This window comes from Vipera ursinii (genome assembly GCF_947247035.1).
Source record: "Vipera ursinii genome assembly, chromosome: 5".
NCBI lineage: Eukaryota > Metazoa > Chordata > Lepidosauria > Squamata > Viperidae > Vipera > Vipera ursinii.
In genome coordinates this window covers 73,737,584-73,754,999 of record NC_139518.1, presented here as the reverse complement: position 1 = coordinate 73,754,999, position 17,416 = coordinate 73,737,584, and the positions used below count along the sequence as shown (strand labels likewise).

General features: G+C 37.8%; 1 protein-coding gene across 1 annotated transcript in view; it reads right to left on the bottom strand.

Moving 5' to 3' along the window:
* Positions 1 to 6,928: 6,928 nt before the first annotated feature.
* The window catches only part of ASAH2 (N-acylsphingosine amidohydrolase 2), a 47,620-nt gene continuing 37,132 nt past the window's right edge, over positions 6,929 to 17,416 (bottom strand). Inside the window, exons 13-20 of the mRNA XM_083364133.1 lie at positions 15,434 to 15,528; positions 14,805 to 14,844; positions 11,960 to 12,055; positions 11,728 to 11,823; positions 10,591 to 10,737; positions 8,894 to 8,953; positions 8,502 to 8,590; positions 6,929 to 7,393 (exon numbers count right to left, since the gene is read on the bottom strand). Of these exons, the coding sequence (XP_083220259.1) occupies positions 7,219 to 7,393; positions 8,502 to 8,590; positions 8,894 to 8,953; positions 10,591 to 10,737; positions 11,728 to 11,823; positions 11,960 to 12,055; positions 14,805 to 14,844; positions 15,434 to 15,528 (798 nt within the window). The 3' untranslated portion in view covers positions 6,929 to 7,218. The remainder of the gene's footprint in view (positions 7,394 to 8,501; positions 8,591 to 8,893; positions 8,954 to 10,590; positions 10,738 to 11,727; positions 11,824 to 11,959; positions 12,056 to 14,804; positions 14,845 to 15,433; positions 15,529 to 17,416) is intronic.

The following is a 17,416-nucleotide window of genomic DNA, read 5'->3' as shown; positions in this document are numbered from 1 at the left end:
TACACATATATTATGCATATAAAATTTATCATGCTTATGAAAATACATATTTCATTGTATGAACCTACAAATGAGCAAATAACATCCCCAAACAGATGTCATTCTGCTCAACTATCAATCAAAAGCTTGATTTTCCATAGACTCAACACTAGGGGACAGAATATTCCTAGCTCTGCTGCATCCTGGAAAATATAAAAAAAAGAAAAAAATACTGTTACTATTCTGTGAGCAATATTTCAAGGAGGTTGTTGTATGTGAAATAGGAACAGGGTTTTTTTTTGTCTTTGTATTAGTTCTTTTCATTCTTTTCTTGCCAGAGTCAGTTTCTGTTCTCTGGAGTAATAAACTTCAAAATAAGTGTTTGGAACAATAGGGAATCAGGGCTGGAAGGGACCTTGAAGGTCTTCTAATTCCAGAGGTCTCCAACCCCCGGGCCACAGCCCAGTACTGGGCCTTGAGCTGTTCAGAACTGGGGCACAGAAGTGGGCGAGCGCATGTACATCCTCATTCGCATGAGCAGATGAGCACATGAAAACACCATTTGTGTGAACAGTAGGTGCACGTGCCTGCCGCTCGCGCAAAACCATCCCCTCTCCACCCTCCCCTTCACCAGTCCACAAAGCCAGAAAGGTTGGGGAACCCTAGTCCAACTGCCTACCCTACACAGGAGTCCTTATTTCTGATAAGTCTGTCTGCAGCACCCTTTTTGGAATTCTAAAAGCAGTAAAGTCTTTTTTTTTTGCAGCTTAAAAAGCAACTCCAAAGCTGCTTCTGTTTCCATTGGTGTCTACTTTGCTTCACTTCTCCCACCTCTCCCCCAGTATTTGAAAGTCACAGGAGTCTGCAAGGAAATCAGTTTTACCCCTTTGATTATTTATTCCTGTATTTAAGATTTACACAGGAATAAATGATAAATATGAAATACTATAGAATAAAAGTGGAAAAAGGAGAAGATAAAAAGGTGTGGAAAATAGTGCAAGTGAAAGAAAAAAATATATCAAGCGATTTGTGATCTTTGCAACAGTTAGTAAAACAAACATATTTCTCCTATAAAGTTACTTCATACTTCCCTTCTTCCCATTTTTAGTCTTTTTTAATCAGCAAATCCACATTTTGGCATAGTCTACTGCCATTAACCAGAAACAAAACAAAACCACCAATTCTCAGGAGAATAGCAAGCTCCTTGTGCACGGTGCATGGTAAGGGATGCTGGGATTTGTAGTTCTAACAAGACTTTTCCCATCAAATCTTTGAAAATGGTCAGCAGAAGCTGTGGAGGTGAGGTCAAAACCAGCAAGATGGTGGACAGCCATTGTGATGGAAACTGTTTGAAAGGATATGCTACAATCCCATCTCTGCTTAGGACAAGCAGATCTTCAAAAAATGGGACTACATCACAACGCTTTGTTCACCATTCTGCCACTATATGAGGATACCTTTGAGAATGGTTACGGGTTTTTTTTCACATACATGTATCACCATACAGCATCTTTTACTGAGCAATTTCTGAAAATTATAGACTCATATAAATCAGGCAAGGGAATAAAACAGCTGTTGGACTATGTTGTTTTTAAATGGTGGAAGGACACACACACACCTCTTTAAGATAAACTCCCTCTGAAGTTGAAGGTTATTCCCCCCTGAGCTTAAGGGAGAGTTGGCCTTCTATGAATGCAAAGAAATCTTAACATGGTGGAATGAAGCAGTGGAATGGTTTGATTCTGCAGGGAGAGAATTAGTCATTCATTTAAGGTCTTTACAAGGCTGCTGTCAGAATCCATTTATATCATATTCATAAATGTATGTTTAAAACGTTGTTCCTGGATTCTGCCATCTCCCGAGGAGGAGGGAACGAATGTGTATTGAGCCTGTATTAGGCATTTCAAAGGAAAAGAGAAGCCTTTTGAACTGGAGGAACAAAAGGGAGGGTTTAGGGTAGGTAGCATCTGGCTTGTGTCAAGGAAGAGAGCAATAAACATAAAAGGTCCTAAGTTCCTTTTTCCCATGAGAGGGATGATACGAGGTAAATGATGGGGGGGACTGACCAAATGGGGTTAAGGGGGGGTTGAACCGGGAACTCTAGTTTTAAAACTAGGTTTTAGTTTGTAGAACAATATTAAGTCCTGTCTTGTATTCCTACAACCAAGCATGTCATAGTAAAGATTCCTTTTGGACTAGATTTGGCTCAAAGAGTTTTGTCTTCCTAAGACGTGGTTTGGGGTGGGTCCTGACAGCTGCTCAATTTGCAAAAATATGGGGACTGCAATAAAAGAATATAATCAATCGCGTAAACGGAAACAAAAGTCCCAGCAAGAAAACATTAATTTTGGGGGAGTCCCATCATATGTCACACCTTGCAGGACTTGCTCATCAGTACTCTGGCCCCAGTACCCAAGGGAACATCCATCTTCAGTGTCTTCCTAAAGAGTAACAGAGTCTGGGCCGGTTGAATGGATGTGTCACTAGCCTTTGAAAATGTATGGATATGACATTTAATAATGTGGGATAGAGTTGTGTGGCAAGGGTAACAGTAAGGAAACTCGTATTTTCAAGACCTATTAGCTGGGTTTATACACTTTGCTAGGTTTTAGAAAGAAAGACATCCTAGCCACTGTTATTTGTACACCGTGGTTCATACCACATTACATAAACCTAGCTGACTGTCAATAAACCATGATTTGCAAAACTATGTGAATTAGTCAAAATGTGTGAAGTAGTCTTTTGTGTTACCTGTAGATTGGCTTGGGTTTAGAATTGGCAGCTACACTGCATCTTTCCAGTTTTGTAGGTTTTCTATGGTATTCATTTTGATGCTGTTGTGCTGCACACAACTGGCCAAAATTAGACCCACTTCTTCAGTGGGCAGAAACACTCAGGCCAAGCAAGAAAGTTGTGCAAACATAGTTTACTTGGTACTGGGCAACTGAATCGAAGAGATGAAGAGTTGTTGGCTAGTAAACCACAGGGAAGGATGAAACACATACTAAATGTCTCCCATTGTTTACTTAGAAATGCTTGCCTACATCAGATTTTGTTAAGTCTGCTGCATAATGGCAGTTTTTTTCCTCTCAGAAAGAGGAATTTTCAGCTGGAAATGTTTTGCCTTTTGCAACAGATTAAAATGTAGCAAATAGACATGGTGATGATGTAAAATATGAAGTGATCTGCATAGTGTAAGGCAAATGAGCTCATTCTTAGAAATAATTTGTATTCACCAAGAAAAAAAAGCAAAAGACACAGATATGGTTTATATGTCATGGCACAGTAAGCCCTCTAATATCATATTTGGTTTAGATGGCCTCCATTTATTTGCAAAACCATTGATATGTCTCAGCATATTTTCAAGGGATTCTTCTGGAGATCCTTGTTAACAGAATAAACAGAATAATAGAGTTGGAAGGGACCTTGGAGGTCATCTAGTCCAACCCCCTGCTCAAGCAGGAGACCCTATACCATTTCTGATAAGTAGCTGTCCAGTCTCTTCTTAAAAGCCTCCAGTAATGGGATACCCGCAGCTTCTGAAGGCAAGCTCTTCCATTAGTTGATTTTTCTGTCAGAAAATTTCTCCTTATTTCTTGGATGAATCTCTCCTTGACCCATTTCCGTCCATTGTTTTTTGTCTGGCCTTAAGGTGCCTTGAAAAATAGGCAGACCCTCTCCTCTCTGTGACAGCCCCTCAAATATTGAAATACTACCATGTCACTCCTGGTCCTTCTCTTCACTAAACTAGCCATGCCCAATTCCTGGAACTACTCTTCATGTTTTAGCCTCCAGGCTCCTAATCATCTTTATTGCTCTCCTCTGCACTCTTTCCAAAGTTTCTACATCTTTTTTATAATGTGTGGATCAAAACTGGATACAGTATTCCAGGTGTGGCCTTACTAAGGCTTTATAGAGGAGTATTAATACCTCATGTGATCTTGATTCTATCCCTCTGTTAATACAACTTAGGATTCCTTTGGCTATTTTGGCTGCTGCCACTCATTGCTGGCTCATATTTAATTGATCATCCACTAGGACTCCAAGATTCCTCTCACAGTTACTGCTATTAAGCAAAGTTTCACCTAATCTATATCTGTACTTTTGGTTTTTCTTGCCAAAGTATAACATTGTAAGGACCCACCTCAGCTAACCACCCAAGAAAGCAGAACTCTTGAAACAGGCATTGTCTCAAAATGAAACTTTTATTAGGGGTTAGGGACAGTAGGGAAGTCAAGGTGAAATTGGGAGAAAATCCTGCTCAAACGGTATAGTTAAACTAGCAATATTCCTCCTCCCACCAAAGTCATAGTGTCCATTTGAAATCCAGCCAATCTACAGGTGGTATGATGTGCAGTTAACTGGCACAGTTGGCGTGCATCTCAAGGTCTTCTCCAGTTTTGTTTCTCTGTAACTGTCTCCCTCATAAGGGAGACACATTCCTTTCTCAAGTGCAGGCATGTTAAACTCATGATGTCATGTGATGTCATGCGACATATCGTGCCTTTTTCCCCATTTCCAGCAATGGGGTGGGCTCAGTTTTGGCGTGATGCATCCAGCCCACGGGCCAGCAGTTTGACATGCCTGCTCAAGTGGATAGAGGTGGGAGAGGAAAAGTAGAAAGCAAAAATTATCCCAAGTGAAAGCAAATTCCCCCTCCCCACTCAGAATGGCAGGCCCCAAAAACTAGAGTACATATGCAGGGGAAACAATAAGGATTTGGGGATCTGACAGTACTTTTCCTTATGCTGAACTTCATTTTGTTGATTAGGGCCCAGTGTAACACGTCTTCTATTTTGTGGCAAAGAACAAGTTTTCAGCTGGATTAGATATACACTGGAAATTGGCTATGAAAAACTGAGGAGATCAGAGGTTTACTATTCAATGCATCTGAAATCCTTTCTTTACTCATGGAAATTTTAAACTGAACCTCCCTCCTTTTTCTAAAATGCTATCCAACATCAGACATTTCCAGTTGATTTTCACCATCTAATTAGTTTAATGGAAACCAGAGAATGTTCGTTATTGATGCTGGATGCATTCACACATATCCTTCCCAACAAGAGTCTATAACTGAAACAATAGCTTGGGGTTTTTTTACTGGTCACAGGAAAATTGCACATTTCTATGTTTTCAAATGTAATAAAGTTTCCAGGTAGAGATAGGTAGAGTTGCAACCACACCTTTAAGCAGTTGTCTTCAGGTGTCATGTTAATCTCTGATTAGTTTTAGCATGTGAAACAGAAGGATATCACAAGATGTTCCTGAGTTATTAAGAAAACACCAAGAATTCATTTTAAAGGATCAAGCAATAAGGTAGTATATTAAGGCTTATTTACAAACCACACTGTGGGGTTGTCAAAGTGCCTAGCCTAGCTTATTCCTATGCTACTCCTATGGGTGTTGGCTCCAATTGGTTTCCACCAAGTCTTTTGGTGCAGTGTTTCTCAACCTTGGCAACTTTAGTATATGTGCTGCCGAAACAAGCACAACCTTGAGAACTTGAAAACATATCAATTTCAACTCCCAGGATTCTGCAGCCATCAAGATTTCAAGTTGCCACCATTGGAAACATTGCTTTCGAGCAGAGGTCTTCAAACTTGGCCCTTTTATGACTTGTGGACTTCAATTCCCAGAATTCCTCAGCCAGTGTGCCTGGTTGAGGAATTCTGGGAGTTGAAGTCCACAAGTCATAAAAAGAGGCAAGTTTGAAGACCCCTGCTTTGGAGTATCAGATATTTCAGAGATCACTGTGAACATTTTTAAACAGGTTTCTACACATAGGAGTTCTTGCTTGTTAATTAATCTTGTAGTTACACTGTTATAGTGAAGTTTGTTTCCTAAAGCAGCATTTGTGACTTCAAATATTTGCACATTTAAATGTTTACACATTTAAAAACAGCTAGGAATCTTATGGCTCATTAAGTTTATTACTGCATGGGAGTGTTTGCCATTCTTTCTCAGCTGTATGCCAAATACTTGGTGGAGTTGATGGAAATCTATTCAATATCTCTAGCTCAACTATTGAATATACTATCTGATCTGCAACAGAATTTGGAAATTGCTGCATCAGGAACTCCACCAGCTTGGTAGGAACCTAAATTCAACTTTGAACATATTTTTTAAAAAAATCAAAAGAAAATGGCAGACGTCTTGTCCTCCCCCTCCTCTTCCTCCCACTGAGGATATTTTGCCAGCAGCTGACCCAAATTCTTATATACATGTTTTAGAAATATAAGAGAGAGAGGAGGGAAAAAGGGATTAACTGACTATTGGATACTTATGCCCCCAAGTGTATCTGATGCTCCAAAGCAGTGTTTATGTGTATATAACATGTGTAGACAATTTTGTAGGGCATTTTGTTCAGGATCATCTCACTAGTAGCAGCCCCACTGAAGATATCCAGCTGCATGGACACACTTCTTCTTGGTTCTGAATTATGTATCTTTGATGTTGTTCTTATTTTCAATTTTCACTGTTGCTTGATAAAACAAAGTATTTTGCTCTCTGATCTTTGCTTTAGAAACCAAACTGTTTGTTGAATTCATTGGCAAACATAGCTTAAACAATCTGTACATAATCTGATTGTGTCCCTTCATCAGTTTCAGCCCAAGGTGAAATAAACCACCTTTTCATCAAATCAACCTACCAAAGTTCAGAAAGCACATTCCAAATTGTTGATTAGGCTTAATTACTGGTTCTCTTGTTGATAATTCCAAGTAAGCCAAATTATTTATCTGTGATGGGTCACAACCAACATGGAGTCCTAGTTCTAGCTCCTTCATACATACATTAGATTTCAGAAATTGCAGCACGAGGATTCACACCATACTGTAGTTTGCTCCTTCAAATATTGAATGCAGATTTCCCAAGAGAAGATATGAAGAATGTTTTTGCAAAGTCTTTATTTCAGAGAAGGTTTAAAGGGCATCCCTGACCATGGTGGTGATGCAGTGACTATTTTGGAAAGAATAGGGCATTAATTTAGAAGCCGCTTTTGCTTCTGATGGGTTTGCATTGCAAAATTGACAAAACAAATTTTTAGTAGTATGCAAACAATGAGTTTCCAAAGTTTGATAGTACTGGGGACTGCAGGCTGCACACAGCCAAACAGATAGTATATTTTCTGTCTCTGCTATAGCAACTTGCAAAATCTTAATGGACAATAAAGGAGGTTTTAGATTATTCTTTTTTTTCCAAGCTGAAAGTGACAACTTGATGCTTTTCAATAGAATATTATCAGTAAGAAACTTCAAATGTTGAAGATGACCCATTAAATGCCTGGACTGAACCGAATAATTGTTTACTGTGTCCAAAATATTGTATTCTGTATTTTCCTAATTCAGCGGTCCTTGGGATGTGCCATTCTATTATAGATGTACTTTGGCCCAACTTGCCTTTCTTCCAGATCAACCTAATGAGAAAAACAAGTTTCATGAATGAAAGTGATTGTTTGAAGATAATGCAGGCTTGACTCAGTTAAATGCAGATAAATCTCAGATTTCAATATGGATGCCAGGGTGCCTGGCTGAGGAATTCTGGGAGTTGAAGTCCACAAGTCATAAAAGGGCCACATTTGAAGACCCCTGGCCTAGACTTTTCCCAAATGGCCTAAGTCCTGATCCTCTTGAATTCCATTAACTCTTACCTACTGCCAATTTAATGCTGACCATTAGTTGACTAAATTCTTGTGCATAGGTATAAACAATAAATGATCTTAACTAGAACTTAATATGTAGTCTTCTACACATTCATGCCTTACATTGTAGCCTATGATTATAGGAATTCATTCACTGTGGAGAAAAGAGGAACACTACCTGCCTTGTACTTTCATTTATTTTTAATTCTTTTCTCTTTTTTTGCCTACCTTGTACTTTTCCCTGAAAAGCAAATCTTTTCAGGGAAACAGTAGTTTAAAAAAAAAGCAAACTTTGGAAAAACAACAATCTTGGAAATTATCTTTCATTTATGGCCAAAGCCTTTAACGACCTAATATGCAGAAATGAATGATTACATCATATATCAGTGACTAAATGGTTGGATTATTATATCTATACAACTCAACCTGTCACTTCAAAGCTCACAGATGAACTGGAATAGCCTCCTTATTAAAGTACATTGTATTTTTATCTATGTAAGGTTTATCTGTATACATTTTGTTTAACACTACAGCACGTCCAAAGAGCCTGTGAATAGATGCATGCCATGTCTTTTGCCAGATCTTATGCTTGTACTGATTCAACCTGTGCTTAGAAAAGTGTTGAAATCATTCCTCCCAAGCTCTATCCTCTCATAATTGTCTACTTTCAGAAAAAAGAACCTCACAGAGGTGCCACATAATAAAATTAACCTTTACACCTCTTTCCATGCAGGTCCTGGTCTTAATTTTGACCTTCCTGTACCGTTTTGATATTTTAAAAAGACCTAAGTGACATCATATGATCCTGTGCATCTGTTGTTGGAAAATGTAGCACAATTTGAATATCTGGTGAAATATATAAAGTCTTGTTAGGATTGCTTACCTAGTGTCCCATGAGGCATCATCATGCAGCACTTGCCAGCCTTTAGAAATGTTATCATATTTCTCCACCGTAAGGAAAGTAAAATTGGACTGGAAGAAATAATCAGTGATAGAGACATGAAATATCCAAATAGCTCCTCAGCAACTATCAATTATGGACATATATTGAATAAGATCAGAGGGCCTTCTTAGATTATCTAATGGTTTATTATTTAAATTGTATCTTTTGTGTTCATTTGTTTCCTCTTCCCCATCCATATTTACAATTATGACGAGAAAGAGGGAGGGAGAAATAAATAGAAATTGGATCTCAGAATTATTTGGTCAAATGCAGGAAATCTAAGGACTCGCTCAGTTTTTCTGAGTAATCTTTCCATTTGTTTCATATCTCACCATATACTCTGCAGAACTCCTTGGATTTGCTCCTACAAAATGCACTTCAGCAATCTGCCCCTGGGGGAAAGAGATGGAATGAGTTTTGAGAAAATGAACTGTAAATCACATACTTGGTACAAATCAGTCAGTTCTGCTATGGCACAAGTCTCTTGAACTGCTAGGCATTTCTTTAAAGAGTGGAAATAGTGCTTGAAACCTTCTAGTACGACTGCAGGCATTTACAGCAGCATTCAAAGCTTCAATATGGAATATAATCCCCCTTTCCTGAAATGTCAATGGAAGGATACAAATTGAGCACAAAGTGAAGTTGTCCGTGTATTGACTCAGTGGCTAGAGGCTGTCCAGGGATACCTCGGGAGCAGCAGCTGTGAGTTCAGGAGGAACCCCAAATTATTCACTAGTCTTGAATGGAGAAATGCAACACTCCTTATTAGAATTGAGTGTTTCTCCCCACCAAGCTAAATAGCCTCCAGAGTCTAGGTCAAAACACTGATAGCTTCACCTATGCAGCCTGGGCTTACGATGTACAATTAGGGATCACCAGCATATAGATGGTCCTTGAGTGAGGACAGATATCTACCCCACAAAAGGAGGAAGGTACAAGACTTTTACTGGAAGAACCCTCCCTACTTCTATAATTATAAACTACTCTCAAATATTGCTGTCCAGATAAGATGATTGAGGAACTTATGTCCTCACAGTTCCAGATGCATTTGGATGAAGCTGATTTAATAAACCCATTTCAATTAGACTTTATTCTAGAATATAGTACTGAGACTGTATTGGTCACCTCTGTGAATGACCTATACTGGAAATTACACCAAATGGAGAAGGAGTTCAATCCTACCAATTGTCCTGAATATTGCGAGATAGATGGCAAATAAATTTGATAAATAAACAAATCAGTAGCATTTGCTACCATCAGCTATGGTATCTTTTTGGTGCATCTGATGTGGTTGAAAGATACTGGTTTCCAGTGTGTTTGATCCTTCTTCTTGGGATATGTTTAGAAAGTGTTTTTTTCCCCTAAGCTTTTAACTGGCAATTGGGGTCCTTATTTATTTTATCAGTTTGTATAGTTGACCATCTCAACAAATGACTCTGGGTGACAAACAATATTAAATGCAAAACTATAGTAAATAAACTAAAATACCAAACAATCGAGGAAGATATCAGAATCAACAATTACTAATACAGGTAGGATATGGTCCCCTCTGGAGCCCCAGGTCCAGAACCTGGCCTCTAAGGCCTTACAAAAGACCAGAATAATTGGCACCTTCTTTTTGGGTGGGTGCTAGAGCAGAAAATGCACAATCCTTATTTTCATTTTACTGTCGTGTTTATATTTTGCACTTTATTTTGTTGTTGTGACTCAAATATTTTTTATATTAAAAAATAGGTATAAATTTCATAAAAATTAAACAGACTAGTTTGAGAGAGAGAGAGAGAGAGAGAGAGAGATCTGATCTAAAGGCACTCTGTGAGCCTTGAGGTTTCCTAATTCTGATCCTAATCTAATTGCTGCACCATTGGGTCCTCATTGCTGCACCATTGGGAATTCTTGAAACACTGGGATACTGTTACAGTATGTAGTAAGCTTAGTATATTGCCAATCAAAAATGATACGATTAAAGAAGATTTAAAAGTACGGCCAAATAAAATGGTTGGGGGTGGGAAGGAAGAAGTACACATACCATTTTGTATGTTGGTTGAACATCTTGTAGAACATCACCATAAGTCTGGCCAAGTGGCTTTGCATCAATAACAGGTGGCAAAAAATTCAGGTTTGTTATGTTTAAGATGGGTGGCTCTGGGATATTTGGTAAATCTTGAGTGGTATTCTGAAACAAATGTAATTCAGTTTGGAATGAAAGGTGCTTTAATCTTAACCAGGAAATAAAGCAAAGGAAAAATGGAGAGGGATTATATACCGTAATAAACAATATTCTGCTGCATGGACATCCTGCTCAGCATTTCTGTATCCTTTTCCAAATCCTCATTTCTATTTTTCTTTTCTTTTCCTCTCGTTTTCATTTATAGGCTCCTTGAAATGGGTCTACAGCAGCCAATTCACCACAACCAATTCACCACAATCAGCTTACCATGGCCAATTCAGCACGGGACAACTCGCGGTGGGACAAGAGTTATACTAATAATATACTAGGAATAATGGAATACAATCATTAAAGGAAGGATGCCAAAGTAGGCAGTGGTGGGATTCAGATATGTGAACAATTGGCTCTCTTTGTGGATGCCGCTTCCAGAAATGCATTCTGGGCCTGGGCAACAAAAAATTAGCTACTGGTTCTGCCAAAATGGTGCGAACTGGCTGAATCCCACCACTGAAAGGAGGGACAAAATGAAATGTGAGTAATAAAAATTAAAATAATGTTTAAATTATTTGAAACAATTGAAGTGAATTGTTGAATTGTCCTGTATGGTGAATTGGCCATGGCGAGTTGTCCCATAACAGGTCTAGTTTTAAACTTCCATAGCAAATTATAGAAGCAATAGCATTTACACCTTGCTGCTTGCTTACTCTGGGAATGTACTTGATAAAAAAATAATTCTCTTGAACAATTTTTACATGGATGGTAGGTAGTAGTCAGCACCGATTAACAGCACATTTATGGGCAATGGGAGGGGCTGAGATGAAGAACAAAATAGCTTGTTTGGAATTTAAATTGATGGAACATCTCCATATTAGAATGCAGCCCTTTTGAAACCTTCTATCATATGTACACCTCTTCAGATTGCACACTATTTCCACTTATAACTAAGAGTCAGAGATCTTAGTTCTTTAACACTGCATAGTTGCAATTTCTTATTACCGTAGCAAGCGCTCTGGCCAGACCTTGAAATAACTGTATATAAGCAGAAAGCGTGTGTGGTCCAAAAATGGTGGACCCTCCTTCATATCGTTGAACCTACAAAGTGAAACATGAAGATCTATGAATTCATGACTGCTTCATGGTCCTAACAGAAAACTAAATTTTCTACAAACTGTAGCCATAAATGATTAATGCTACTATTTTTGTCTTGAGAATATTATCAGTTAATTACCTGATATTCTTCATAAGTAGTTACATAATGGGTGTAAACACTGCACAATCCTGAAATTATAATATCCATTCCTGCTTTTCCTTGAATTTCAAATTCCTATGAAACAGAAGAGAAAGAAAAAAAGAGAGAGAGAGAGAGAGAGAGAGAGAGAGAAAGAGAGAAAGAGAGAGAGAGAGAGAGAGAGAGAGAGAGAGAGAGGGAGGGAGGGAGGGAGGGAGAGAGAGAGAGAGAGAAGAAAAGAAAAGAAATTCTAAATTCAAAGCATAGAGCATTTAATCACGTGTTCAAGTTTTATTACCATGGCTAGCAATTTAGAAAAAAGGAAAATATGATAAATGTCAAAGATGCAGCCCTAAAATAATTAGAACAGACTATTTTTATTACGGTCATTGATCACAATAGCAAACAGAAACATGTTAAAATTTAATAGGCTGTCTCAAAATAATTACAACAGGCTATTACATTAATGTCTGCAAAAAATCCCTCCTCCAATAGGAAAGCTGCTGGCAAATAAAACAGTCATGTATTAATAGAGCCTGGAAGAAAGAGATATCTTCCTTTCTGTTTAAATGAAAACTTGTAGATACTAAACAAAGATACCAACATGTAAGGAACTGGTATTGAAAAGAATCAGGTATCCTAAGCTTTGCCCCATACTTAAACAGCAAAGAGGTCACATATTTGCCATATTTAAATTACTGTAAAATCTCCTGTTACCCAAGGGATCAAATATAAATATAGTCAAGGCCCAATTATAAAACTGATTTACTGAACTGACCAAACAAGTCTTCTCAAGAAGAAGACAGTTATTTTCTCTCTCCTCTAGTCCATCCTATGGATTTAGTCATATTGATCATATAATTATGCTATAGGTCTACTTGTAAACACTAGGGACTTAAGACTATCACAATTGCACAAAAGCTTGCGAGGGCTTCTGAGCACTGATTAAAGAGCAGTGCAGTCGTGTGGGGTGGAACAATTCTAGGTTTGAAATATTTCGATGTGCAGCATCCAAAATTTGCTGAGAAGGCAGCCAGAGGCAAAAGGCTTAAGGGTATCAACACCATGTATGTTCTCTTCTCCATCTGATTTTCTTGAGCATAACATAATACATCCATGAATTAGAAGAAATTCAAAATTCTAAGAAGATATTCTAGAGAGCCAATAAGATATAATATTTTAAGTTTCTAGAAAAAGAAGAGGAGAGCCCGGGTTCTAGGATTCTCTTAGGCACGGAAGCCAGTTAGACAACTTTAGGCAAGTTATTCCCTCTCAGCTGAATCAGCATCAAATTGTGAAAAAAAGCCATGTGAATTAAAGAACAAAATTCTTTGCATCACGCACTCATAGTTTTACTGCAGGAACTTCGCCAAGCACAGTGCAAAACAAGCAAATCCTGCAACCAGTTACTGTCTAACAAAAATATGTTGCAGTTCAATCCCTTCATCATTCTTTAGACTGTAATCCCTAATAAGCAGAGCTCTGAAAATAAAAGCTCCTGAAGTAGGCTACAGTGCTGTAATTTCATACACAGGTCGTGGATTTGTGATGTTTGTGATTTGAGTGGGAGATTGCTTGCAATGCAATGTGAAGTAAGCATCTGAGTGGGAAAGGAAGCGGGAGAATTACCAGAAAGAACTAGGTAAAAGAGGAGATAAGAACCAAGAGTTAATTCCTAGTGTTTCCAAGAGATTATTATTATTATTATTATTATTATTATTATTATTATTATTATTATTATTATTATTATTATTATTATTACAAATAAATGTGGTCAATATTAATTTATTCCCAAAATAAACTTAAAAGAAATTATTTGCTTTCTTATCAAATGAACCATTTTTTTTATCACAAAAATGTATTGCCTGGGTTTAATTAAGTCTTGGGTATTAGACAATTATGAAGTCAAGGAGAAATTGAGGGGCCATAAAAAAGGAGAAATTCATCTAAAAATCCATCTATTCTAGAAGCTGTGAATAAATATATTTATTGTCTGGGCAATCATAAGACAAATTAAAAACAAATTGCCACTGTGATACAAAAACTAAAATGCACACAGCTGCCTTTTGAAATTCCTCAATAAACACATGGACATTTTTTTCCATGGGAAAAGAAAAATTTCTCCAACAGTTGTTGGGTTTTTTGCTTGTTTGTTTTTGCATTGATGGTAATCCTGCTATTTTAAAAAAACCACGGAGCTGCAGTTTGTTAGTAAGTTATGTAATGAAGGACAAGACTTTCATATATGTTCACAATATTGTAGTCCTTAACTCATTAATACAGGTAGGTCTCAACTTACAACAACCACAACTGGGACTGGAAATTCAGTTGCTAAGTGAAATGATTGTGTTGCCTGAGTCATGTTCAATTTTATGACCTTTTTTTGCTTGGTTATTATGGGAACCACCATAGTCATTCAATGAATCATGTCATTTGTTAAGCAAATCTAGCTTCCTCCATTGACTTTGCTTGTCAGAAGCCAGCTGGGAAAGTCCCAAATGGTGACCATGTGACCCCAGGACACTGCAACCGTCATAAATACATGCCAGTTGGCAAGCAACCAAAATTTGATCACGTAACATGGGGATGCTGTGACAGTTGCAAGCATGCAAACCAGTTGTAAGTCATTTTTTTCAGTGCCATTGTAACTTTTAATGGTTACTAAATGAATGGTCAAGGATTACCTGTATGTGCAGGAATGTCATAGTCCACTGCTAAAAATTTCTGAACTTCTTCCAAAGACAAAGGCTCTTTTATCAAGTTGAATGAGTCCTTTAAAAATTGCAAGTAAATTGTTCTACCACCATTCCCTAATTCCTTTCTTATTCTAAAACTGCCAACTTACTTTTTTCACAGCTTCACGGACTCTTCGGCCAGCCATTGTCCTGGAAGACACATATACACACACACACACAAAAGGAGGATCAGTTTCTATAACCTTCTAAAGGGTTGTTGATTGCCAAAGAAGATCATTAAATTATTCTCTTTATGAAAAACTTATAAACATTGATATTTCTGAGCAAGAGAATACCAAAACCGTTTCCTATCTGCTCTGATGCAATGGAAATCTATGGAAACTAACCAAATAGTTGAGTCACTATTAACTTGTCACATTTTTTTAAAAAATTAGGGCTTAAACATGCTACTCAAGATTCAGTTAATTTAATGGGACAATCCCCCCCGCAAATGGTGGATTGCATCTTAATCACCTTAAATTAGCTCAAGAATATTGTAATGTTAATAACTGACTTTATTGTTTGTTAATTTTATAATACATAGGTAGAGTATATGGGGGTTTCAGTTTACTGAATTTCCATCTGTCACACCAATTCTGACTGGTCTTGTCTGTTTTTCTATATTTCCCACTCCAGAACAAGCCTTTCCTAAATAAAACTGCTTTCTTTTTCTAAGGTAACCATAAAATACCAAGTATGCTTAGGAATTATCTTATAAAGACAGAATATAAATTCATACGTAAACTCTCCTGGAAGAGCCAAGATGGCTGCAGATCCAATGGTAAACATCTGGATATCGATTATATGGGACTGCCACGGGTAAGGCTTGGTAAGCTTAAGCAATTCAAGAAGAAAGAGGAAATCTTAGATCAGCCTTTATATTATATAATGTCATCAACAATAAAACCACATTTACTCTCCTTTATCACTCAAGGGCCTTGTGAAACATTAGAAGAGGGTGGGCAACGTGAGCACATGGAACTCTCAGACCAACCCCTAGAATTGATTCCTTACTGTTTTCCATCTGTAACCTTTGGAAATATGGTATGATACACAAATCCTTTGTTAGATTTAGCGCACCTAAAATGCAGTAAACCTAGAATCCCCAATTCCTGAAACTTCAAACAATAAACTAAAGAATCTCCACTATTTCACTGATGTCATGAAGTTTCTACTTTGTTGTTGTTGTTGTGCCTTCCATTTCCCAAATGATGATAATGATGACAGCCTTGTGCCAAAAAAATTAGACAATAGCAACAGGAAGAGATGTGTATTTTGCCAATACTCTGCTTATTCTGGAGCCAATCCAGTGGCTAATCTGATAGCATTGTTGCTGCCATTGAAGGTGGGGGTAGGGTTTTTAACTGTTTTATTATGTGTTGGATTCTTTATTTTTTAAAAATGTTGTAAGCTACCCAGAGTCACCTATGGGTGGCTATATAAATTTGTTAAATAAACAAACAAACTGAATGAATGAATGAATGAATGAATGAATGAATGAATGAATGAATTCTGAACAACCCTGTTTTTGGCTTTAATATAACATTTCATTTCTAACGTTTTGCACTGGTTACTCAGTAGAATGCAAAACTCGCATGTTGTGAAGCATAACATTTTTATGCTTGGCTTTGCTCTCTTCTGCATCCTCCTCAGAAGTGAATCCTCCACACAGGAAGATGAAAACAGAAAACTGTAAGGAACCAAATGCTTCAAAGGAGATGGCATTGCCTCTTTCCTTTTTTGTTTGTTTGCTTGCTTGCTTACACATATTTGTATAATCATCTAGTTTATACGTTCTGGATAACTCACATCCGTAAAATAATAAATACCTGTAAAATGTCAGAAGAAATAAACACTAATTAAGCAGCATTACGCCAACCAACCCAACAGCCATACACACATACCACCCGGTAAGTGCATCTATTGCAACATATGAATCACTCTATTATATTGGCTTTCATTGGTTACTAAGCAGGCAGTTGCATTCAACATCAGCTGCAGCTCCTGAATTTCTCCAAGGATAACCTTCAGGTGAAGCCAAATTGCAGAAGTCACCTGGAAATGTCATATTTTAACCAAGAGAATAAAGGATGAGGTATAGATTGCAATGGTCTAGAAAAGGTTGCACTAGTGAATCAACAAAACTAGCAGAGACTCTCCTGGCCATAACTGCGACTTGCTACTCAAAAAAACAGCAGCAAGTCTAGAAAGAGGTTCAAATAATTGTGTATCAATTTATGGCAATACCTCCATCCAAGGTTAAATATAGAACTATCTGAAAATGTATGAACCAAAAGTATTTTCACAACTTCTCTGGCATAGAAAGCCCTGCCCGCAGCCTGGAGTTCAATCCTGACAAAGTTCAGCGCTCAAGGTCGACTTAGTTTTCCACCCTTCCAAAGTCAGTAAAATGAGGGCTCAGGTTGTTGGGGGCAATATGTTAACATTTTTAAACCACTCAGAGAGTGCAGTAAACCCCCCGGACCATGGACCAATACTGGACCATGGCCTGCTAGGAATCGAGCCACACAAGTGAGAGAAGCTTCATCTGCACATAGGCAGGATCTACAGTAGGTAGCGTGTGAAACCCCGATCCGTTGAAAAAATGTCTTCCACGAAACCAGTAGCTGGTGCCAAAAAGGTCGGGGACCCACTGCTGTAAAGCACTATGGAATGGTATATAAGTCTAAGTGCTGTTGCTATTGCTATAGTCTGGAGTGGA